We start from the raw sequence: 25,927 nt of genomic DNA, 5'->3' as shown, positions 1-25,927 counted from the left end.
AATTAAACACTGGAAACCAGACAGTGGATAAACAAACTAACATACCACACAATGAATTACAAATTTAGAGTATGAATTTAATAAGCAGTTTCTTCTTGAACAACTATAAGCATACTAACAAATGCATATTGCGTTCTCTCTCCAAATATACATAATTTTCAGGGAGAAGATATTACTATTCTTACTACAAACAAAACTTTCAGAAATAGTAATTGCTTATAAATTGCTACAATGAAAAAGAAAACAATTACCATGTAATTAAAAATCACAGTAGTACATTTATCCTCTAAATGATTATCATGTTGTTGTTCAACAATCTGTAAGTTTCCAATGCTTATTCTTATCAAGATTTTCAAATCAAAATATAAATATTTCAGGACAAGCACAAAATAAGTTGTGGTTTTTCTTTTTGTTTGTTTGTTTGTTGCACAGATTTGCTCTCACATTTTTTATGAAAGGGGACTGTACTCCAGTATTTGATAAAAACCTTAGGACTTGCATCTATATAACGGATTGGCTGAGAGATTTACTTTTGCAGTAGCTTCACTTAATAAATATATCTGTAACTGCTGATCAATGGGTAAAGTCTCTAGGGTACAGGACAGAATAAAGAGTCTTTATGTGGATGGAACCCTGTGGATCTTGACTCTCTTTAGCACTCGGTAGTTTCCAAGAAGTCTTGCCCTTCTTTTTTACTGATGTTTTTGCTCATCAATCTTTTCCTGGAATCAAAAAAAAAAAAAAATTAACAGCATCAGATGAATGGACATAAAAGTATGACAGAGATATTAAAATATACAAATAATGTTTATTTGGACTGCACAAGACATTACACAGCTCTCTTAAATGTTCATTCAGACTTCCCAACACACTTGTTTTTCTTTCCATAATTTAGTTTTTGTTCAATTCACATATCAGTCACAGCCTCCTTCCATCCTCTTCCCCAACATGAAATCTCACCTTTTCTCCATATCCTTGATAATGTCAGTATGTGGGAGATTAAAGGTCTCTGGCAGAAAGATGATGCTGATTGTTGCCACTATGGGTAGGACTCCATAGAGTATCATGGGAAGATGTACAAAATACTTTCTAGTAGCAAGTGTTAGTGCAGACAGGACCCCAGCTAATCGAGCAACAGTTAAAAAACCACCATTTAGAGTTGACCTTTAAAAAGAGACCAAAGATGCGAAACCTGAATCTACAAGGCTGGTTTTAATTGCACCATTTCAGTACAGATATCTGACATTACCCATGATCAATATTCACTTTCTGGCATATAAAACAATGCCTTCTCGAGTTCCATAATAAGCATTATTTTCAAGCAGACACAGAGTTTTTGCATCTCTTGAACATACTATAATGTGTTAAACCATAGTTGGTTGATAATGAAGTATATACTCTACTGTGATCTTTAGATTTCTCATATGTAAGATGGACAAAATAGATGTTGTATCAATGTTCATTTAATACAATATTAGTGTTACTAGATAAAACAAGATAAATTAAATTTAAATTCAAAATAAGTATGAATATTATTTTAGTATGTAGTACCCAATATTCACTTACTTACTGTATAATTTACACCAAAAAATCCTTAAATCTATATACATTTTAGATTTAATAAATTGACCTTACTTTCTTCCTTCTTTTTCAAGTTAAGTCCTGTCCTAGTACATGGACTGTCATTAAATATTTTATCAAAAGTAGTTTAAAAACTAGAGATTCATTACTTGGCTGATAGCACTTTCTTACAGAACTTTAGAAAATAAAATGTTGCAAAAAAATGAAATCTAAAAAGTAAAACACATAACTTGACAATTTTATTCTAAGATTGAGATTACATCTCCAATTTTCAAACAATTACATGAAATTGCCATTTTACATGTATTTTCTCATTTAACTTCTACAAAAGAAGGAAGAGGAGGAGGGGGAGGGGAAGAAGAGGAGGAAGTGGGGGAGGGGGAGGAGGGGGAGGAAGAGGAGAAGAAGAAGGAGGAGGAGGAGGAGGAGGAAATATCCACCACAAAGAAATGTAAATGATGAACCAACAAGCAAGATTTTTAGTAACTTCCAAAACAAGTTGTCTGATATTCCCCATTACTCAGAAAATCATTTAGATTGTCAAAATGTTTTGAAATTCTCAATTGAAGAGAAAAAAATTCTTCCATTAGCAGTGGAAAATGTATCCATAAGGAATACAGAAGTGAGTGTTATGTTTGACAAACAAACATGGGGGTTCATTTTTGTAAGGTAAAGGCTCAGATTGGAACATTTGAAGCTCTAATGTCCTTGAACACACATGGATGTTTAGGGCTGAGTCTTAGGACTGTCATGGTATCATACATCATCCATTCCTTAATATGCAACATTTTGTTTTTGTACACAAAAATACCTTCAGGAAACTACCTTTTAAAATTTTGTACACAAGTGGTCTTTGAGCCATCAAAGATGCAAAATAATAGGCTAGGCTAGACTATTATTTTCAGGCTGATGAGATAGAGTAAGAAGAAAATAGTAGTCTGTGTGATGAAACTTTTGTATGTAACCAACATTTTTAAAGTGTCTTGTCTCTAACATTGTGGGAGGACACTTCCTGTTTATCTTATCTTTTAAGTTAGGTTATGAGATGATGGGTTTAGCTAAGATGCTTTCATACATAGGTAATTATGTATAGTTGTTATTCATTACTCTCTCCTCTCTCCCTCCTCCTAATCCCCAGTCTCACAGGTCCTTCCCCCACAGCTGTCCCTCCTTCTGTTTTCATGTCATATGCATTTCATCCCATGCTCCTTTTCTCTTTCCTCTTGTATTTTCCCTTCTCTTTTCTACTTGTATGACCTATAACATAAACATAAACACACATACACACACATACATGCTCACACACACACATGCACTCATACACATATATTTCATCACATCACATCAAACTCATTTGCCTTTAAACAGGTTGTACTGCTTAGTTTTCTGTCAACTTGATCCAAGGTAAAGTCACTGAAGAAGAGGGACCTTCATTTAATAAAATGCCTCTATAAGATCGGGTTGTAGATAGGTCTCCAAAGCATTTTTAAAATTAGTGATTTGGGGGGAAAGCCTAGCCCATTGGATGGTATCATTCCTGGGCTGGTAGTATTGGGTTATATTAGAAAGCAGGCTGAGCAAGCCATGTAGAGCAAGCCAGTATGCACTCCTCCATGGCTGCTGCATCAGCTGCTGTCTCCAGGTTCCTGCCCTGCTTGAGTTCCTGTCATGACTTCATTTGATGATGAAACTGTGATGTGGAAGAATAAGCTGAATAAATCTTTTCCTCTCCAAGTTGCTTTGGTCATGGTGTTTCATCACAGCAATTGTAACCCAACCAAGACACGTATCATCCAAACTATGAGTCAGCATGCACTTTAGAGCTAAACCACACTATAAAGCAAATAGACCTACCAAATCTATAGACTACTCTGTCCAACAGAAACAGAATATACATCTTCTCAACACTCCATAAAACTTTCTTTAACATAGGCTAAAAGCTGGAAATGTCTTGTAAAATGACACCCATTTTACTCATTTAAATTTTTTAGAATGTTCAGCAGTATTCAGAATGAACCACTCCAGTGTCTTTTCTTACCTGAGTTCTACTGGTGAGAGTTCATTGCTGTATGCTGTGCTTACACAATTGAAAGCTGCAAAACATCCTTTTCCCAAAACGAAAATAATAGTACGCAGGACATACATCTCTGAAAACATTGTTAAAGGGAGAAAATACTTATTCTATCAATATTTATTGATCTCTAATTCAAAACATTTACAATTTTTTTTTAAAAATATTAACTACTAAGCCATTATCTGGAACCAAGCGCTACTGTTTTATTAAAAACATACATATTCTGATTATGGTTTTCCCTCCTATAACTCTTCATAGATCCTCTCTACCTCCCCACCCACCCAAATCCACACCCGTTCCTGCACTTTCTTATTACAAACAAAATAGGCATCTTAAAAAAAGAAAAGAAATAATAAAATAAAATAGAACCAGATTATAGCAAGCAAATTAACAAAAATGTCTTTATTGCTTAAACAAATGAAATATTATGCATAAAATGAATTAGTCTCAACCTAACTAAAGTCATAAATGAAAATCCCCTGCCAAGATCATATTCAATAATGACATGTGAAAGTTTTCATAAAGATATGTAACAAGGCACATGAATTTCTGCAGAGTGAAATGGAATCTATAGAATGGTAACAAACATGTACCTTATAGGGTGTTATATTCCACATTATTAAAGAATTTCTATGGCTGGAGAGATTGCTCAATGGTTAAGAGCACTGACTGATCTTCCTAAGGTCCTGAGTTCAATCCCCAGCAACCACATGGTGGCTCACAACCATCTGCAATTTGATCTGACACCCTCTTCTGGTGTGTCTAAAGACAACTATAATGTACTCATATACATAAAATAAATAAATCTTTAAAGAATTTCTAAAACTGCACAACAAGAATTCAAGTGGCTTGAATGAAAAATAGGCAGAGGATGTTAACAGAAATGAAAATAGAATGCTTTAGAATGGTGTTGGTGGTAGGTCATTCTAAGTGAATGAAGTCCCGAGTGTATGTGCACTGTGGAAATAAGCAAGCCATTTCAAGGACTCCCAGATTCATGGGAAACCTGCAAAGCCTGCCTCCCTTGGAAGGTGAGACTCTCAGGAATGGCAGAGCCTTGCTCTACTCTGTGTAAAACTGTTGATAGTGTGTGCAGAAAATGATCACCATTGCTGTATCCCCTCAAGATAGTTATGGCCTGAAAACTCTCCCCTACAGAGGCTTCTCCTACTTAAATAAGGTCAACCTACCTCCTTGTTCCACTGTATACAATAACTCTGTCTCTTCATTTATCTGTATGTAAGAATCCCACCTTCTAGTTTAGCTGGATGTACTAATCCTGTCTCTATGTTCAACTGTAAGTAATAAACATAGTGAGTTTCCAAGGAACTATAATTTCTCCATCAAAGAGCTCAGTCCACCTGTGTGTGTGTGTGTGTGTGTGTGTGTGTGTGTGTGTGTGTATGTATGTGTGTGTGTGCACTCGCGCATGTGTGTTTGTGTGTGTGTGTGTCCATCCTTTACTTTGTCTGTCTGTTTGCTATCTGTCTGTCTGTTTGTCTATTATATCTTCATTTCCTTGCCACCAAAGCTCTGCAAGCATATAACAAAAATAGAAGTCCTATTTGGGAATAAGTTTGATTGATAGTGAATAGATGTTCATCAATAAAAATAGTAAGGAGAAATATAAGACAATATCTTTGGAATAAAAGTATAGGTTTAGGTATTGTATGCTTAAGGAACAAATATATACTTGTCCCCTGTCTAGGCCATGAGAAAAAATTAATTCTTTATCTTAAGCACACCAAGCACATATTAAAATATTTGACAGCTATAACACATGTAAATTTTAACTCAATGTTGGTCATAAAATTCCTCTTCTTGTCACTAAATGCAATTTCTCTAGAATCTTTCATAAAAACATGAAAATCTTTGCACCAGTTAATTCTAAAGCATTTAGAATTGATTTTCAGAATTTCTTTTATGCATGCAGTTACAGTTTAAATGAGAAATGTTTCCTCACAGCCTTATGTACTTGTACACTGTTCCTCATCCAATGGCACTGTTTGTGAAAGGTGTGGAACTTTTGAGTGGTGGAATATCCCTGGAAGAGGTACATCATTGGAGACTTGAGGTCAACAGCGTGGTCTTGTTTTTGTTCCCCTCTGGGTCTCTCATAACACCAAGATGTTAGAAGACAGAGTCCTAGGCACACAGTAGCACTTTCCTGGACCCACTGCCCATCCTGCCTTCCAATCACGATGGTGATTATCTCCCCTCAAGCCATCAGTGAAAAATAGGGCCCATCCCTTCAATTATTTCCTGTCAGGGACTAGTGACAATCACAAAAAAAAGTAGCTAATAATCATCAAAGACCTTTTTTTCCCCCTCTTTCTTTTTCTTTTTTTTTTTTGGTTTTTCGAGACAGGGTTTCTCTGTATAGCTCTGGCTGTCCTGGAACTCACTTTGTAGACCAGGCTGGCCTCGAACTCAGAAATCCGCCTGCCTCTGCCTCCCGAGTGCTGGGATTAAAGGCGTGCGCCACCACGCCCGGCTTTTCTCCCTCTTTCTAAAGAAACTTTCCTCTGTCGGATTCTACGTGTCTCCAATGTAGATTAATCACAGTCCATGATTTCTGCCAAAAGTTATTTAAATACATGCTCTGAAATACTGTCATTCCAATCATGCCTTTCCTATTGGTAAAGAACATCGATTGAATACTTACTAGATCATAATATATTAAATAGTCTGTAATCAACTTCCTCCTTACCACCTACATCTTAGTTATTTATAGGTGACTAACACAGTCACACCAATTTTCCAAACTCTATGTCCTCCTTCCACTTCCGTGACATCTTTGTGTGTGTGTGTTTCTGCACCAAATTTCCATTTGGCTTTAGAGGTTCAACATTGAATGGCCCCAGAGAGATTCTTTAAACTACTTGTGTGTAGTTATTGTCCTTTCGACATGATGACTTCATGCCAAGTAATATTGTTGATGTAGGCCTCCCAGAGATGACTGTTGTCTTGATTTTTTTATTGATGATACATAATTAGTGCTATTAAAATCTGATGTAGAGCTTCCAAGTTTAAAGAAAGCCATAAAGTTGTAATTCTCTTTACTAAAGAATTCACAGCCTTTAAAATGTCCTGGCTTAAAAGTAGAGTGCATAGCTAAGCTGGTAGAGCTACAAACAACACTTAAGACGTCAGTTTGGTCCCTGAAGCTCAAGCCATAGAAGGAAAGAAACACTGCAAGTTGTTATTTGACCCCTGGAGGAGCTAGAAAGTCAGCCTGGTTCCTGGTTGAGCTAAGACTAGAAACCCCAGTGACCCTAAAGTGATGGCAGTTGTTTTATCCTAGTTCCCAGACACAAGGTTCCTGTCATGAGGCCGAAGCCTTCCATAGATTTGTGACCATTGGTCATGTAAGGGCAACACCCCAGACTCCTCCACAGATAGAGGCTGTGACCTAAGGGCACGTAGACTCAAGACAGATCTCCATTTTTATGAGGTACCTAAAGGCCTGGAGGACTTAGCCATTAAACTCTCCTTTCCAGACACTCCACCCTACAAATGGTATTTAACCTCAGGCCCACCTAATAAAGGGGGTATAGTTTTACTCATCCACTTTCCACCATGACAATAAATTCCTTAAAACCATGAACTGCCTCTTATCACCGGGATCTGCCATGGGGAGCCTCCCATAGAAGGCCTCTCTGTGCTCCTGGTCATGGCCGCCAAGCCAAACCAAACCAGCTTCTCATCGACAAGCCAAGGACTCCTCCCGCCCCCTTGGGTTAGCCAGAGCTCCCCTTTTCCCCTTTCCTCCCCTCAGCCCTAGGCTAGATTCCAGCTCCATTCTCAGCCCTTCTGTGGCTCCCAGCAGTGCCTGGGTGTCCGAGAGCCTGAGAACAAGATGGCCCCAGCCTCCTCGCAGGCCCAGGGACCCTGCGCCTCCCCCAATCCCCGAGCAGTGTCTCAAGGATTCCCAACAGCCAGACCCTTGCCAGGCACAGTGTGGGGTAAACCCAGTCAAAAAATCCCAATCCTGCCTCCCCAAGCAGCTAAGCCCTGTGGCAGAGCAGAGCAGAGCAGAGCAGAGCAGAGCAGAGCAGAGCAGAGCAGAGCAGAGCAGAGCAGAGCAGAGCAGAGCAGAGCAGAGCAGAGCAGAGCAGACGTAGGGCACTACTAACCCTACAAACCTCCACAAGGACTCTTTCAGTGCCTCATTTTCCATATAGAATGTTATGCGATTCGTCTTCCTCTTGCTACTCTTAATCTAGTGCAAGCATTCACCATGCAATCCATGTACATTTAGAAAAATCATGTAATTTCTGCTATGCTCATTTTTTTATCCTGAAGTTTAACTAAAAATAATATCATAGGAGAAAGCTACAACATATAACTTTAAATGTCTTATGGAAATATCACTTTTAATGATTCTATCCTTTCTACTGTTTTCAGGGAGAGAGAGGGAGAGAGAGAGAGAGATAGAGAGAAAGAGAGAGAGAGAGAGAGAGAGAGAGAGAGAGAGAGTTTCAAATATGGGAATTCCTTTAAAATAAATAAATAGGGAGCTGGGGGGGGGGAGCTCAGCAGTTAGAAGAACCTACTGCTCTCACAGAGGACCAGAATGCTTTCCCAGAACCCACATCAGGAAGCTTATGCCCAACTTCCCATAATTCTATTTCTAAGAGATCTAATACCTCTGACCACCTAGGGCACCTACAATCACATATCTATACATTCACATATAGCATGAACACACACTCAAGCATATGTATAATTAAAAATAAAAATTCAAATAAATAGGGTCTAGTGTTCTTTTAGGCAGTAGAGTATAAGATACTTTTTTTTTTTTTTGAAAATCTAAGTCTACATGGATATACATTAATAGTAAGATTCTGGACACTGAGGGAGTCTTACCTTCAGAGATGAATATGGTGATGGTAATAAAACTTCCAGTTGTAAGTAGCAAAAAAGCAATTAAAGGACGACGGCTTACATTTCTTATTGTAAAATATGTGAGTGATTTACTGGGCACGTCTATCAAACCTAGAAAAATCTGGGTCAAGAATATGTTCTTTCCCAACAGTTGAACATTCAACAAGAGGCCAATAAAGCTGAAAAATTCTGCAAAACTGAGAGAGAGCACACAAAGGCATTCAACCAACTGGGGAAAAAAAACATTTTATTACAGTGTGTGTGTGTCTGTGTGTCTGTGTGTCTGAGTGTGTGTATACTCTGGATGATTTCCTTTAAATATATAACTAAAATAAATATTTCAAATATTGGATAAAATTGAATATTATAATGTTACAGTACCTACTTAAGAAAAAACATAAAAATAAGGTAATTACAGAAATGATCAATACATTTAGCAGAGTTTACAAGGAAATTTATATTTAAAACATTCTTAACTTAGTTTACTGCTCTAATAGACCCTAGATTTGAAGTATGTCAAATCCTAGGCAGGGAGTATGAAGCTGTCTTTAGTGATCTTTTTTCTATATAGAAAACCATGGGCTCAAAAGCTGCATCTTGCAACTCTTGATACAGTGCAAGAATATATCATGCAAGATGTGTATATTTAGGAAAGTCAAATAATTTATGCTGAGGTCACTTTTCTTTTCCTGAAATTTGGACTACAAGTAGATTCACTGGAGAAAGCTGTGGTTGTGTAGAAATGTATTATCACTTGCAGTGATCCTGCCCCACCGTTTTCCTATAATTGCCTAATGGGTTGCAAAGATGTCCATTTGTAACATCTGGAGATCAAAAGAAGACCAGACACTTTGAGCAAAACTTGAAATTTGTGTGGATTTGATTTCAGTGTTATGCATTGAGGATTACTGCTTTGTATAAATAAAATTGTTTGATTTCATTAAAAACTTGCTTTATCATTCTCATTATTTAGTGAAACTTAGTTGAGGTGTAAATTGCCTTTTTAATTTCATGCTTACATTTCTCCAGTTACTGTAAATTACAGCCATTCTATGAACTATTAAAAAAAACATAACCCATGTGAGTTGTTTTTAATTCTTCCCTACATACATTTGTAATTAGGTTTCTAGTGTCTTGAATAAAGGGGAAAGGACACACTTGTTTACCCGAGACATTCCTCGAAGGGCTTAGCACGATGATGACATAGTTGACTATATGACAGTGAAGGAAAGAGGGTAAAGTACTCACAATACAATGGAATTTGAAAGCACTATTTTACGTATCATGGGATTAATAAAGATGTCCTTTATTCTGAAAAGCTTTCCAGTTGAATTCACATCTTCCTTAAGTTTGGATCGCAAGTCCTTCAAAATGAAAGAGATCATGGCAACATATTTAGGTTGAATAGAAGTTTGAAACAAATTCTCCACAAATTATATTTCACTCTTCTATGCTGCCATACACCATCTATGACTAACCATCATACTCCAACTATCTAAAAGGAAAATAGGAATGGCAAGATTGCCTAAGGTGAAAGCACTTGCCACAAAGCCCCATGACTTAAGTTTAATCCCCACACCCACAGGTAAGTCTAGAACTGACTCCAATAAATTGTCCTCTGACCTTCATATGACCTCTCTTGCAAGTGTGTACCCCAAATACATGTACACAAAATGAATAATAACTACAATTAAAAATTTTGAAGCAAACAAGTAAAAAATAAAGATAAAAGATAAAATGCTAAAATGAAGATGTATATACTATATATGTTGTAAAAATATTTCATGGTAAAAAATTATAAAATTACTTTCTAATAATTCCTAAATTGTTTTTCATAAGAAACTATTAGAGCAGACTAGTCTGACAAGGTCATAACTAGATAATTGATGCTCAAACTGAGTGACTGTTGTCAAATGCTTTCTAGGAATCCCCACTGTACCAAGTAAATTTCATGATGAGTCAAGTCCTATACCTGATTAACTACTAGAAAAGTGACAGTTAGTTTTTTATTGTATCTTTGCAGATTTTTATATATCTTATATTGCTATTAACTTATGTGAAATTGCTTTTTCAGCAAATTCTACATTAAATATTAACTTTTAGACTCAACTTCTAAGATGATCTTTAATTAGATTTTTTTCTTTTCATATTTTTATTGATTATCTGAGAACTCCTCATCATGAGCTCTAATCACGCTTCCTATTCCTCCCAGTCTATCTCCCACCCTTGTAACCTCCCCCATGAAGAAAAAGAAGAAGAAGAAGAAGAAGAAGAAGAAGAAGAAGAAGAAGAAGAAGAAGAAGAAGAAGAAGAAGAAGAAGAAGAAGAAGAAGAAGAAGAAGAAGAAGAGGAGGAGGAAGGAGGAGGAAGAGGAGGACAAGGAGTCCAATTTGTGTTGCTCCTGAGCATTGTCAAACTCTCAATGTCCAGTCCCTTAAAGAAAACTGAGTCACTCCCAGCTGGCACTCCTGCCAGAAACCATCAACCATGGAGAACGTATGCTTTGGCATCCTTATCACCATTTCTAAGAGTTCTCATCAGTGGATTTCTATCCAGGTTTTTAATTTTGGTGGTGGGTTAGGCTGGAAGTAGTGGTTGCCTTATAGGCCTTCTATGTGTCTCTTTCTCAACTGTGAGTTTTCAGTCATCAATATCATGACAAAAAGTAGCTCCCTTGTCCTCTACTGTCACCTGGACATGATCTCAGGGCTGAATGCTTGGTATTAGATAACCAATTTGAATGAGGACAGGGTGTCTTCCCAAGAGCATTTCTCCAGGTGCATTTTAGAAAGAAAATTCCCAACTGTTATTTTTGATCATTTTTTCCATTTAGAAAATATTAATATGGTAATAGACTATAAATACAATATTAGGTTTGAACTCAAGTTACTAAGTCTGTGAGACTTTTGTTTCTACCATGCACAGCATGACACATACAATGCAGACTTCTGACATGCCTGCATACATCCCTCTATATATTCAATTCTTTTCATACTTCCAACACAATCTTAAAATAATGCTGAAAAATTATAAATGCCAAGAATATTTGAAAAGGGGTACTTGTACATCCATGTTCACTGCTGCTAAATTCACAATAATCCTTCAACTGATGAATGGATAACAAAAATGTAGAACATATAACCTTATTTAGGAATAAAGAAAGTAATCTTCTTTCAACAAATCCAAAAGAAGATAGTGATACAAACATAATTCCACCTCCAACAATAAAAATAACAGGAAGCAACAATCACTGGTTCTTAATATCTCTTAACATAAATGGACACAATTCCCCAATAAAAAGACATAGGCTAACAAACTGAATATGTAAACAGGACCCAGCATTTTGCTGCATACAGGAAATGTACCTCAGTAACAAAGACAGACACTACCTCAGAGTAAAAGGTTGGAAAAAAAAATTCCAAGCAAATGGTCCCAAGGAGTAAAGTAAAATGAAACTATGAACTTTGCAGGTAAATTGGATTGAAGTGCATCTAACCTGAATACCTCTTCTTTAAGAAGCTGTGATAGTATAGGAAGGCTGCCAAAGAAAGGAAATAACAAATAGTCCTATCCCAGATGTGATGCCTATGAATTCCAAGAATGGGCAGCATCACAAAATATCACTAATGGTATGATAATGGGCAGCATCACAAAATATCACTAATGGTATGATAATAGCGAGCATATCTTGGTAGTAGACAACAGTTTTCTAATTGGGTGCAATGCTCACTCAACAGGCAGGAAACTAATCTGATTACCTAGAGCCAGCAAAGTCAAGGTTCTTTGAGGAAGATCTACCACCACTTTACTAAATCAGAACAGTGTCTAACTGCACTCTGCATATAGTCCTCATCTCTGATCAAACAAAATTCTCTCTGCAAAAGAAAGAAACTGTTACAGAAAACCACAACTGATCTAAATGTAAAGAACAACTATTGATCATATAGTCCCGAGCCCCAGTTGATATATCTACTTTACAACTCCTATATATTAGAGTCAGAAGATATCAAAGAAGAAGGAGAGGAAAGATAGTAAGAGTCAGAGAATCAGGAAGTCTGTTATGCTATTGTGACTCATATAAAGAACAGTGGAGCATCATCCCTGCTATCTGGATAATATGGCTGCCTTGACAAGAAAAACACCAATAGACTTGCTAACATGACTTTTACCAGGCTTCACCCAGACAAAGAGATATAGGCAACTAAGGGATGCCAGAAGATTGAGAAATAGTCATCTCCAGGGAATTGATTCCCTAATTGGTTATCTAATACCATGTGGTCACCCTTGAAATCATATACATGTAAATAACACTAAATAGACTGAGCAGATTGTATTTATATATTTAGGTGTTCATAAATAGCAACAACAATTAAAGAAAAAAGAGACCATGAATTCACGAGGAATATGATGAGGGTGTCATGGGAAGAATTGAAGGAGGAAAGTGAAGGGGGGAATTATATATTTTAATTAAAATAGACATTTTAAAGGGGTAGTAATAATACTCATATTATTTGAGTCTATCCCCAAATTCCTCTAGTTATTGGGTATGTTTACCTATTTCACTGTGCTTTTTAATTATTTGATGACAACAAGGAATTTAAAGATAATAACTATGTGTGTCTAGTACCTCAGTAGTTAGATTTTGTGCAATGCCTTTCTTCCCATTGATGGAGGCAATTCTCTGGAGTTCCTTCCATGCTTTATCTGTTTTGCCAGTGATTATGAGCCACCGGACTGATTCTGGCACCCAGCTGTTTAAAATGCAGTGAACAGAAGGGGAGGTCATATTCCAGTCCAGATATATTCCTGTTCTATCCATAATCTTATAGAATATGATTCCCCCTAGCAATAGAGGACATTCCAGGATCTAACCAACCTTTGATTTATTCATTAATACCACTGTTATATCCTGTTGCTTAGCCTGTTTAATACGCGTTTACAGCTAAAAATATATTTATTCTTAAAAAAAGAGGAAAGAATTGATTATTAAAGTCTAAATCTGTTTTTCAGTATTTTTAACTCAAAAAATTCACTTCAATTTTAAAGAACAACAAAATAGTAATAACTTTATATTGTTTATTTAAAAGGATATCTTGTGTTTTATTTTTAAGAAGACTAATTAAAATTTTAAGGAATACCAGAATAGTGGCTTTCAGAAAGAAGACTGTTTTGTGTTTGCTTTAAGAGGGATCAAAAAAAAAAAAAAAAGATCTACTTTCAAGCCTCTCTGTCCTTAGCTGTCATGTAAATAGATTTTCCTGTGACTTGATCTCACCAACCAAGAGAAAAATAAATTAATACCTGAGTGAAATTTTGAGCCACCAGTCACTTCATTTTATAAATTAACCGAAGGAATTATCCTGTTATTGGTTTTCCTCCTAAGTCTGTTAACGTTTATTTCCTGCATGTTATACTTAAAATAGCCTAGAGTACATGAGTAAATGGGAAAATATTTCTCAGTGGATAAGTCCATCATCCTGTATTCTAGTCATTGGAATGTAATGGGTTAGGACATATCAACGTTTACATACCAGAACAAAACAAAAAAGATGAAGACGGGCAAGGCACATGCAAGTTGAAGTAAGTGCCAATCCGAAATCACATAGGCTAGTCCCCCAAGTGCAACCTGGCCAATACTGTAAAACAGTCCACTGAGTACTATGATTGTGGGGTACCACTGGGCTGATGCTTCTTCCAAAACTGAAAGAAGAAGAGTTCTGCATTAGTTTGCATTTTACGGGTATTTTATTGCCATGACCAATAGTGACTTAAGGAAGGAAGGTTTCTTTTGTTTTGTTTTGTTTTGTTTTGTTTTGTTTTGTTTTGTTTTGTTTTGTTGTTTTTATCTTAGAGCTTATTGATAATCATAAAGAGAGGGGCAGGAATTTGGAGGCAGGAACTGAAGCAGAGTGCACAGAGAACTGTTTCCTGGCTTTCTCCCCATGAATTTCACAGGGCATATGGGGCCACTCACAATAGACTAGACCCTCTAATATTGATCATTAATCAAGAAAATGTCCCAGATACTTGCCTATAGTCAATTCTGTGGAGACTTCTCATCAACTGAGGTTCCCTCTTCCCAAATGAGTCTAGCTTGTATCAAGTTGACAAAAACGAACCAGCACAATATCCAATACTTTTTGTTTGTTTGCTTGATTGTTTGTTTGTTTGTTTGGTTGGTTTGTTTTGTTTTTTCGAGACAGGGTTTCTCTGTATAGCTCTGGCTGTCCAGGAACTCACTCTGTAGACCAGGCTGACCTCGAACTCAGAAATCCGCCTGCCTCTGCCTCTGCCTCTGCCTCTGCCTCTGCCTCTGCCTCTGCCTCTGCCTCTGCCTCTGCCTCTGCCTCTGCCTCTGCCTCTGCCTCTGCCTCTGCCTCTGCCTCTGCCTCTGCCTCCCAAGTGCTGGAACTAAAGACGTGTGCCACCACTGCCGGCCTATATGAGTATACTGTTGCTCTCTTCAGAGACATTAGAAGGCATATGGACCCCATTACAGATGGTTTTCAGCCACCATGTAGTTGCTGGGAATTGAACTCAGGACCTCTAGAAGAACAGTCAATGAACTGAGCCATCTTTCCAGGGCTCCAACACTTTTTAAGAAAGATAACTTCTAGAATGTAAGATAATACATGTGTGCACATCAAGGCAAACTTACCAAGGATAAGAGAGTTGATCAAAATAGTACTTTGGAAGGCAGATAACAGGAATCTCAAAACACAGTAAACGGAGAAATTGGGGGCAAAGGCACAGTAGGACCCCAAAGCCCCATAGGCTAGGCAACAATACATCAACAATGGCTTCCTTCCAAACCTATGGTAACAGTTAAAATAGTAAAAGATCTAACAACTGGTTATATACACATAATTAGCATGTTCTAAGATAACCCTTATACTCTTAGATCCTTTTCTGGGATCTATATACTATCATAACAAAACAATTAAAGTCATACATCTTCATATAAATGTCACTATAAAGAGAGTCACTATATTTATGTTTCTAATATAGCACAGTTTTCTATTTTGGAGCTGCACCATCACATCAAGTACATACTAAACTTTTTTTAAACAGTTTGTGCATGTGTGTGAGAGTGAGTGTGTGTGTGTGTGTGTGTGCGTGCGCATGTGTGTGTTGGGGGGGTTGAGGCATGTAGGCACCCATGGAGACCAAAGGGGGATATCTGAATTCAATCTAGGTCCTCTGAGAGAAGAATAAACACTCACTACAGAGCTATCTCTCTAGCCCCACCATTTAAGTTTCAATACTAACTTTTCTTCTTTCTTGTAATGCATATCCACACATACTAATTAGATTATCCCCTTCCTCATAAATATTAATAACTAACATTAGTTAATAATATTATTCTCAAAATAGTATTATTCTTTTTTATTTCTACTAAATTTTATTAGATATTTTCTTTATATACATTTCAATTTTTAAATGCTATCCCGAAAGTTCCCTATACCCTCCCCCCGCCTTGCTCCCCTATCCACCCACTCCCACTTCTTGGCCCTGGCATTCCCCTGTACTGGGGCATATAAAGTGTGCAATACCAAGGGGCCTGTCTTACCAGTGATGGATGACTAGGCCATCTTCTGCTACATATGAAGCTAGAGACATGAGCTCTGGGGGTACTGGTTAGTTCATATTGTTTTTCCACCTATAGGGTTGCAGATCCCTTCAGCTCCTTGGGTGCTTTCTCTAGCTTCTCCATTGGGGGCCCTGTGTTCCATCTTCTAGATGACTGTGAGCATCCACTTCTGTATTAGCCAGGCACTGGCATAGCCTCATACTAGACAGCTATATCAGGGTCCCTTCATCAAAATCTTGCTGGTATATGCAATGGTGTCTGGGTTTGGTGGCTGATTATGGGATGGATCCCTGGGTGGGGTAGTCTCTGGATAGTCCTTCCTTTCGTCTTAGCTCCAAAGTTTGTCTCTGTACTCCTTTCATGGGTATTTTGTATTATATTATGAAAGACAGCATTTTCAACAAATGGTGCTGGCACAACTGACAGTTATCATGTAGAAGAATGCGAACTGATCCATTCTTATCTCCTTGTACAAAGCTCAAGTCTAAGTGGATCAAAGACCTCCACATAAAACTGGAGACACTGAAATTAATAGAGGAAAAAGTGGGGAAAACCCTTGAAAATATGGGCACAGGGGAAAAAATCTTAAACAGAACAGCAATGGCTTGTGCTGTAAGATCAAGAATCGACAAATGGGACCTCATAAAAATTGCAAAGCTTCTGTAAGGCAAGACACTGTCAATAAGACAAAAAGGCCACCAACAGATTGGGAAAGGATTTTTACCTATCCTAAATCAGATAGGGGACTAATATCCAATGTATACAAAGAGCTCAAGAAGCTGGACTCCAGAAATTCAAATAACCCCATTAAAAATGGGGTACAGAGCTAAACAAAGAATTCTCAACTGAGGAATACAGAATGGCTGAGAAGCACCTGAAAAAATGTTCAACATGCTTAATCATCAGGGAAATGCAAATCAAAATAGTATTATTCTTAACCCATCTGTTTTAAAATCTTTCCTTATTTATCTGGATGTGATCTACTCTTAACTCTCTATTTTTCTTTCTAGAAATTTCCCTGAGTGTTCACCATACTCAGTCTTTGTTTTTGTTTTTTGTTCATTTTTTTGTTTTACTTTTGCCTACTGTCATGAACTTTCTTGTAAACTTCAAGCAAATGAATTTCCCTAAATGAACACATTAATCATACTACATAATTTTAAAATATGAAAATGCACATAGCATTTGGAGTTGCCACAATTTTCTTTTTATTGAATTGCCATAATATTCTTGTTATCCAGTATATCAAACTTAAGAAGAAAATGAAGATTCAGTTCTTAAAAATTTAGCTACTTAACTTTGTTTCCCATTGCTAAATCTATGCTATTTCATTAATCGCATTTGCTATATAACATTTTGTGATATTTTTGTCCCCTTACATTTTTCCATCTACCAACTGTTAGGATTTTATGAACCAGTTCAAAGTTTACTTTCACTGGAAGCCTATCACATTGATTTCTGTCTTCCAAAGTTGGTTATTCCTTAAAATATATCTATCATGTATATTGTATACCCTCTACCCAGCTTCTTTAAATGTTCGTAATTTTTAATAAAAACATATAATCTTTTAAAACAGTTTTATAGATGTTTCTTTGTAAAAAAAAATGAAGCTTACCTGTCAGAAATAATGCCAGATATAGGACCAGATACCAAATGTCCTGCCAAAGAGGTGGCTTGTGCATAGTATTTGAATGACTGAAAATCACATACTAAATCCCACTATAAAAGAATGAATACAATTATTATAACTTGAATAATTATATTTACTAGTATTTAAAAAGAGACCTCAAGTAAATCTAGAGAATAAACTTGTTGAATAATAAGAAGTGGTCTATGATTAATATTTAAAGTTAACAATTACTGCATCCTAGGTAAGTTGGGGTCACACATGTCATTGGCCCTAAGGGAGAATCTACCACTATTATTTTACTAAATATATGCAGTAACAAGCTGGCTCCTAATGACTTACATTATATGCATAGATTCATGCATCTTCCACTTCTTGTCAGAGCATTTTATGTCAAGAGCCATCTAGGAAAGGCTAAGGCTAACAGGTGGCCTTTTTGGAGGTTGCCCACATTTTTGCATGGACTCCGATGGGTGAGCTCTGAAACATAAGGTCCCAAAGACACCTCACCTCAGGATTGCTTCTTGCAGCTGATATGCCTTTCCTGCCATTATTAAACTAATATAATAATCCATGGGCATTAGTCTACCCTATTGAGCAGATTTCCTACAGACCAACATAAAGAATGAATTAGTTGTTTTCCTAGAAAGATGTAATAAAGCTAGACTCAAGACTAGAATGTGTGCTGGGCAGTGGTAGTGTACACCTTTACTCCCAGCACTTGGGAGGCAGAGGCAGGCAGATTTCTGAGTTCGAGGCCAGCCTGGTCTACAGAGTGAGTTCCAGGACAACCAGGGTTATACAGAGAAACCCTGCCTTGAAAAAACAAAAACAAACAAACAAAAAGAATAGACTGTGCCCACTTAATGAATGTTCATAATTATACTAAAAAAAGAGAAGTAGGCTTGAGACAATTTGTGTTCAAGGAAAAACACTCAGATCCAAGGATGAAAACACAGGTGTGCACTATGATAAGGCAAGGCCACATAAAAACTGTTACTTTGAACTTATAATGACCTTACAGAATCAAGCACTGCTTTGAACTTAATATCAACATCCTTTTGTAGTTTCCCTTTCATATAACATTTTATCTATGAGGTAATTTTTCTAAGAACTTTTGTCTATAAAAAGGCCAGAGAAATGGGGTGACTTAGGGGACTATTCCACATACATACATACATACATACATACATACATACATACATACATATAAAAATACAAAAATACATACATACACACATATGTCTCTTTGTTTATATGTACATGTGTAGGTGTATGTGTATATAAGTAAAGTAAGCATGCATGACACTTGTGGAATTGATTGAGAGAGATAGCTGGGCCCAACCACAGTGTGTATGTAAAGGATTTTAAGTCATTTTTTTGTAGTATTTTATCTAAATGCTATAAAAAGCTAAAAGCAATAAATAAAAGGTGGTGTAGCCATTTTCTGCTTTGCTGTGTGTGTGTGTGTGTGTGTGTGTGTGTGTGTATGTGTGTGTGCGTGTGTGTGTGCTCTGTGTGAATGACTAATTTTTTTTCTTTTCTAGTCCTTTTCTGTTTGCTTGGCCAGAGACGGAAGTGCTAGCAATGAATCCTTTACCTAATTATAACAGGTGTTAACTCATCTCAAGTCATCAGCTTCTGGTTACAGAAGAACAAAGAACTAAGGAGACTAAATATTATTAATACTAAGCAACTTTTACTTCTGCAAAACCAAGTTTTTCCCGCTCCATGCTTCACTTCCTTGGCTGCCTCCTGGAGAGAGACAGTGCTCAGGTCAGCTCCCAGTCATTTCTATTCATCATAGATGGTGATCAACAAAGAGATCCAGTACTTGTGAACACACATTAAATAAGAAAAAGCGGAATGTTCAGCTTTAATTGGATCATATATACTGTACACCCCAATTCAGATTTCATATATTCAGGTATTTCTAACATAGTTGATATTCATGGAACATTTCTAAAGGTTTTCAGTGTTATTTTTCTCTTCCTTTGTACTGTTCTCTCCTCTACCTTATTTTCCCGAACCCCAAATTAACCATTTTTTAAATTTTATTACTTCTTTATAATCTTTTACACCAGTCTATTCTATCTCACCTCTCTTGAAACACTCTCCCCTTGGCCCCTTAGCAATTTCCTGACCTATATTAGTATTCAAAATAAAACATATATATGAATATTCAAAACTAATATTTAAGGATGACAAAAAGCATGCAATACTTGTCTTTCTAATTCTAGGTTATCTTACTCAAAATGGTAGTTTCCATCTCCATCAATTTATCTGTGAATTTCATAATTTCATCTTTCTTAATAGTTTCATAATATTCTTTAATGGTCATAACTATAGCAAATGGAAGAAGTTAAGTTTTCTTACTCTGTGTTCTACAATTTCAACCTCCAATGAAGAAGACTTCCCTATCCTTTGTACAATGCAAGACACTTGTATTGGTCTGGATGCAGGTTTGGGATACATGAAACAATAATTTCTAACAAGAGATGTGTTCACTGGTAGTACAATAATATGATTTAACAATCATGGCATAACTAACCACGTTTACACTGGATTTGAGGCCTTCTTCACAGGGGGAAATTTCATGCTTGGTATGGTAATACTGGTCAGAATCCCAGGGCTGAGGAGGTCATAGGCCCTAGGGTGGAAGCTATACTATGAACTTGTTCAATGATAATAGTGTCAAATTGTCTTCTTGTGGCAGAATACGAATGACTCTCAAGACTCATATGTTTGAATATTTGGTTCCCATTTGCTAGAACTCTTGGGGAAGTATGTAAAGGCATGGCCTTGTTTTGTCTCTGGTAGCAGAAATTGAGACTTCAAAAGACTCATGATAGTCCCAATGATTGCTGTCTGTCTCACGGTTATGGAACAAAATGTGAGTGCTCAGATGTTTCCTTACTCCTCCATTATGGACTCTAAACCTCTGAAACCATAAGCCAAAAAGAACTTTCTTGTTTTTTATTAGATATTTTCTTTATTTACATTTCAAATGCTATCCCAAAAGTTCCCTATGCCCTCCCCCTGCCCTGCTCCCCTACCCACCCACTCCTGCTTCTTGGCCCTGGCATTACCCTGTACTGAGGCATATAAAGTTTGCAAGAACAAGGGGTCTCTCTTCCCAATGACGGCAGACTTGGCCATCTTCTGCTACATATGAAGCTAGAGACACGAGCTCTCAGCCACCATATGCAGACACTATTGCATATGCAGCAAGATTTTGCTGAAAGGACCCTGATATAGCTGTTTCGTGTGAGGCTAGGCTAGAAGTGGATGCTCACAGTCATTTATAGGATGGAACACAGGGCCCCCAATGGAGGAACTAGAGAAAGTACCCAAGGAGCTGAAGGGGCCTGCAACCCTATAGGTGGAACAACAATATGAACTAACAAGAACTTTCTTTTATAAGTTGCCTTAATTATGGTGTTTTATCACAGCAATAAAAACTTAACTAATATACATATGAATATTTGTGTGTATAGCTATAGACTTAATGACTCGCATTATTTTTCAGAGAAGATTCCTTTAGAGGTAGGCAAGAGTCAATGGAGAGACACATCCTTGCATCCACTTTAAATCTAAATAGTTATCATCTCATGGGGAAAGTTAGAAATTTTAATAATGTTCAGATGACATCATTAACCAGAATTTTCCCTAAAAACAGTATATAAAGTAACACTGCCTTAAATATTAATAAAGTGAAACATAAAGCTGCTTAACAGTAAATAATAGATCTAAGATTTTTCACCCAAATAAGGTAAATCATGTGAATACACTACTGACCACAGTATCTGAATACAATCATCACATTCAGTTAATCCTTTTGTAGACTGGTGGTATTACTCTTTTCAAACATATGGATATTTAAAATATGTATTTACATATACAGACACACACAAATGTACCCAGAAACACACACACACACACTTATCCCCTTCCTTAGTCTCAATGTTTTGTGAAAACTATCTTACATCTCATTACTAGATGTCAAGGTTCTATAGTCAATTCACTAGACATCACTATATTTAAGCATCTTACCTCAGTGACAATGGTAGAAGTAAGAACACTGTGGTCATATGTCCATCCATCTAGACACGGCTCAGTCTCTAGCTCAGTGCTGTTAAAAGTTGATATGTTGGAATCTAAAAATTGCCATTGGGTGTACCTAAAGCGTCGGCATTGCTCGGGTTTCTGATCTGGGCCCATTGGGATGGAGACCTTCATCAAAGCTTCAGTAGTCAAGTTCATGTCAGTACTAACTTCAGATCTTGAATTGTCAAGGTTTATACGGCAGTGATGAGCAGGGCTGGCTGCTGTAAAATTCTCCAGGACATCATGAGGGGAAAACACCAAGGCTAAACTGTTGAGAAGGATGATCATACAAATCTGAAATCTTCCACTGTCACCTACATGATGTAGAATTTCATCAAAATCCATGGCTATTCTTGCAAATGCTAGATGTAGAGGCATAGATACAATGGTATAGAAAACACAAATTCAAAATCATGACTTTATTAATTTAAATATATATCTTTTCTGGATCAGATATTCAAAAATTTAAATAGTTACTATTTTCTCAACAAAATGTACATTCCTTCCCTGCATATTAAAAAGTAATAAACAGTTTGCTTTTCACAGCATTGACAGCAGTATATTTTTTCATAATGACGACGAATTCAATTGAAAAATGTTTCAGATTTGACAACTTATAGAATGAACTCCATTTTATAAATATAGTTAACATGTAATATATTGTATTCTGCTCAAGTCTTGATAAGTAGATTTTAAAATATACTAACAATACAATCTCTCTGCCTCCTATGAGACTATGTCTTCTTTATAAAGCAGGAAAGCTATACTGTGAAATCTCAATATTATAGAAGCCCTAACCAAAATCTGAACAATGACAATGTCAGTTACCATGCCAATATTAACAGCAAAAATCTCCCAAAGCCTCACCCCTAGATGAAAAACTATATGCAATTAATAACTGCTGAGAGTGATAGAATCAGTACCTTCCAGAAATAATTAACCCCATAGGTAGTTTGAAGTGGCACATGGTCAGTCCTAAAACTATATATATATGAAACACTAAATGGACTCAGTTTTATTTATGTATTTATATGCATTATACATATATATATATATATATATAATATTTTAAAGAGAAAAAAGCAAACAATAGAGTTAGTACATGAAAATTGAAAAGTATTTGAAAGGTAGATAAAAGAGAGGAGCAATAATAGGATATGATAATAGAGAGCTAAAGATGACCAAATGTATTATTCACATAAACAAAATGTCATAATTTAACCCATTACTTGGTGCAATTAATGATTGCGAATAAAAATGGAGATGAGATACTAATATACAAACATAGACGCATTATATTCTTATATTCAAGACATAAAATGCCATGGTTGTTTACTTGACAAAATCAACTGATTTAGCTGAAACTTCTAGATATTTGAAATGACATATATGTAAATTGCATTCATTGAATCATAATTCTATGCTCTATTTTGTTGATAAATTATAAGATCAAAACCTACCACTATAACTTGCCAAATTATACTTTTTAAAAAGTAAATATAGATAAGTACAATAAAAGCCGTTAAGGCTCAGCAGGAAACTGGTATTTATATTCATAATGCCAAAAGGTAGCAATTTAAGATCTTAAAATAGGAATTCTCATAATGCTATTAATTGATTCATATTCATTCCAGATATGAGACACAAGTACAACCAACAATGTTTCATATTTTGCATCTAAATCAAGAATTTTTTGATTTGATGATTTAATTCCTTATCCTATATTAACCATTATTTTACATGCCATTTAAAAAAAAAACATGGAAATTTACCTATATAGGACTTCTGTTGCACACAGCCAAATCACACATAGAGAAAAGCTATGTCTCTTTACCAAAAGAAGATCTACTGATAGTTATAAAGTTACTAATTTACCCCTAGTCCACTGTTCATTGGAACTAAGTAACTGAAGTGGACTTTAGAGTTATTTGTAGTTTTTGGTTTTAAACTGAACACTACATTAAAATAAGAAGTGCTGATGTTTAGTCACTCTATGGAAAAAAAACAAAGTAGATTCCCAGACAACTTTCAGGATGGACCCAGAACAGGACCTAGAACAATGCCATGCAATTTTTATCAGTCTATATTTCTGTGTAGCTTTCTCTCATTACCATCATTTTTTCCAGCATTGACATTTCTACCTGAATAAATTAAAGGTTTTAGAGAAAATTTACCTTTGGTAATCCATCATTTTTACCTAAAAATGACTTCATTTTTCTCTATTATAAATATTTCTATCAGGCATACACTAAAGTATGATCATATTTATTCACACTTTCCCATCCTCACTCATACCCTGACAAAAGATCATTGTGCCAACTTTATGACTTTTAAAATAACCTACTAAGGTCAGCTACTGCTAACCACATGTGCATGGGTACCTGACCACTCATTGGTGCATGACAAATATACCTGTGGCCATGTAATCAAAAAATAATAATTCTCCTATAGCTCCTATAGAACATTGAATCTTTAGAAATTATAAATCCAGTATGTATCTACTTAGGATACAAGTCAATCATACAATTCATTACACAATAATTTACTCAAGCCAGTTAATGATCTCTCAAGTTCCAACTTAGTGATCTTCAACATATTCAACTAAATTAACTTTGATAATGAGTGAAACATTCACATTCCCATGGATTTGCTTACTTTATCCCGAAGCCAGGAGTAGGAGCAACAACAACAACAAAAGTATAATGATATTCTCTGTCTCCACATGTCTCACATCTGCTGATACTTTACGGAACAGAGCAAGGAACATTACAAAGTAAGAACAAAGGTCAGAGATCTAATCTAATCTTGCTCAGTAAAATAAATTACAAAACAATACAGAAGAAGTCATGGATACAGAAATGACTGACAGATTTGATACATAAATTTAATGCAGTAAGTTCATTAAATATAAATGAAATCCTAAATTACCTTCTCTTCTAGTATTAATTTCAGTTCAGAATTTTCACCCTCTTTTAAATGAATTCCACAGTTTTTGTTATTTAAAGTGTATATAATGGAATATTAAATGCTTTCCTTTGAAGAAAAAAAAAACAGATGATATCCAAATCAGTGCATGAAGGGGTCTCAACCAGCCTCAGTTATTCATGTTCTTGCTGCTATAGTGAAAGCAGGAAAGATTTATGAAGATAACTAGGGAAGCTAGGCATGCAGCTCAGTGGACATCTAGCACATATGAGGCCTGAGATTTCTTTACAACCTCAGGAAAAGAATTTATTCAACTCACAGTTCTATAACTTCAAGGACATGATTCTGCCATTGGCACAGATCTCATGGTGACCTCATAGAAGATAGTGTCAAAAGAATATCTAGGAACTTCAAAAGGCAAAGATGAAAACAATTTTAAAAAATTTGCCTGGACCTTAACTGAGAGTTCTCAGAATAAGAAAGACATGGCTAACAAGTACTTCCAGAAAATGTGCATCATTTTTAGCAATTAGTCAACTGGAAGTCAAAACAACTTTAAGACTTCATCATATCCCAGTCAGAATGGCAAAGATCAACAAAACAACCAGCTAGATGGCTGGACTGAGGTAGGGAAAAGAGAACCCTTATTCATCATTGGTGGAATTGCAAACTAGTCCAGCCACTCTGAAAGTCAATGTGGGTAGTTCTCAAAATGCTAAAAATGAATGCACCATGCAAATCAGCTATACTACTTCTTGGCATGTATACAAAAGACTAGAGATTCGAGTCCACAGACACATTCTCTGCCATATTCATTGCTGCTTTATCTTCAATAGATAGAAAATTGATACAATTCAAATGTCTTTCATCCAAGGAACTGATAATGAAAATGTTGTACCTACACACTATGGAATACTATTCAGCTTTAGAGGTGGGAAAAGGGAAATCATGAACTTTGCAGGTAAATAAATAGAACTAGAAAAGGTCATATGCAGTGAGGTAACCTAGACCCAGAACTACAAACAGGGTATGTTCTCTTTCACCAAAGTCTCTCAGCTCCAATTCTTCAGATGTGAGGGTATAGCCTGATATAACTATAGAAACAAGGGAAGAAAAATGATACAGTTGTTGGGGC

The 25,927-nt window shown here is 36.2% G+C and overlaps 1 protein-coding gene across 1 annotated transcript; it reads right to left on the bottom strand.

Annotated features, from left to right (window-relative positions):
• Positions 1-300: 300 nt before the first annotated feature.
• LOC110310888 (solute carrier family 22 member 22) lies at positions 301-23,706 on the bottom strand. Its single transcript, XM_021184035.3, has 11 exons — positions 23,640-23,706; positions 21,814-22,229; positions 17,749-17,852; positions 15,201-15,355; positions 14,074-14,242; positions 13,170-13,293; positions 9,791-9,906; positions 8,525-8,739; positions 3,620-3,728; positions 961-1,164; positions 301-722 (listed from the first exon to the last, which is right to left on the bottom strand). Exons 2-11 carry the CDS (start codon positions 22,210-22,212, stop codon positions 653-655), a joined length of 1,665 nt encoding a protein of 554 aa, XP_021039694.1. The 5' UTR covers positions 22,213-22,229; positions 23,640-23,706; the 3' UTR covers positions 301-652.
• Between the last annotated feature and the right edge of the window lie 2,221 nt (positions 23,707-25,927).

The sequence above is a fragment of the Mus caroli genome, unplaced genomic scaffold, assembly GCF_978045245.1.
Source record: "Mus caroli unplaced genomic scaffold, Mus_caroli_1 scaffold_16, whole genome shotgun sequence".
Lineage (NCBI taxonomy): Eukaryota > Metazoa > Chordata > Mammalia > Rodentia > Muridae > Mus > Mus caroli.
This window is presented reverse-complemented; position numbering and strand designations above follow the sequence as displayed.

What these genes read in the sequence shown, in the direction of transcription:
- LOC110310888 (XM_021184035.3), bottom strand. Translation starts at nt 22,212, where the DNA reads ATGGATTTTGATGAAATTCTACATCATGTAGGTGACAGTGGAAGATTT. An exon ending in TCTGGCATTATTTCTGACAG is followed by an intron (nt 15,356 to 17,748) that starts GTAAGCTTCATT and finishes CTGTTACCATAG; the next exon opens with GTTTGGAAGGAAGCCATTGT. An exon ending in CACCATATTCATCTCTGAAG is followed by an intron (nt 3,729 to 8,524) that starts GTAAGACTCCCT and finishes CAATGTTTTCAG; the next exon opens with AGATGTATGTCCTGCGTACT.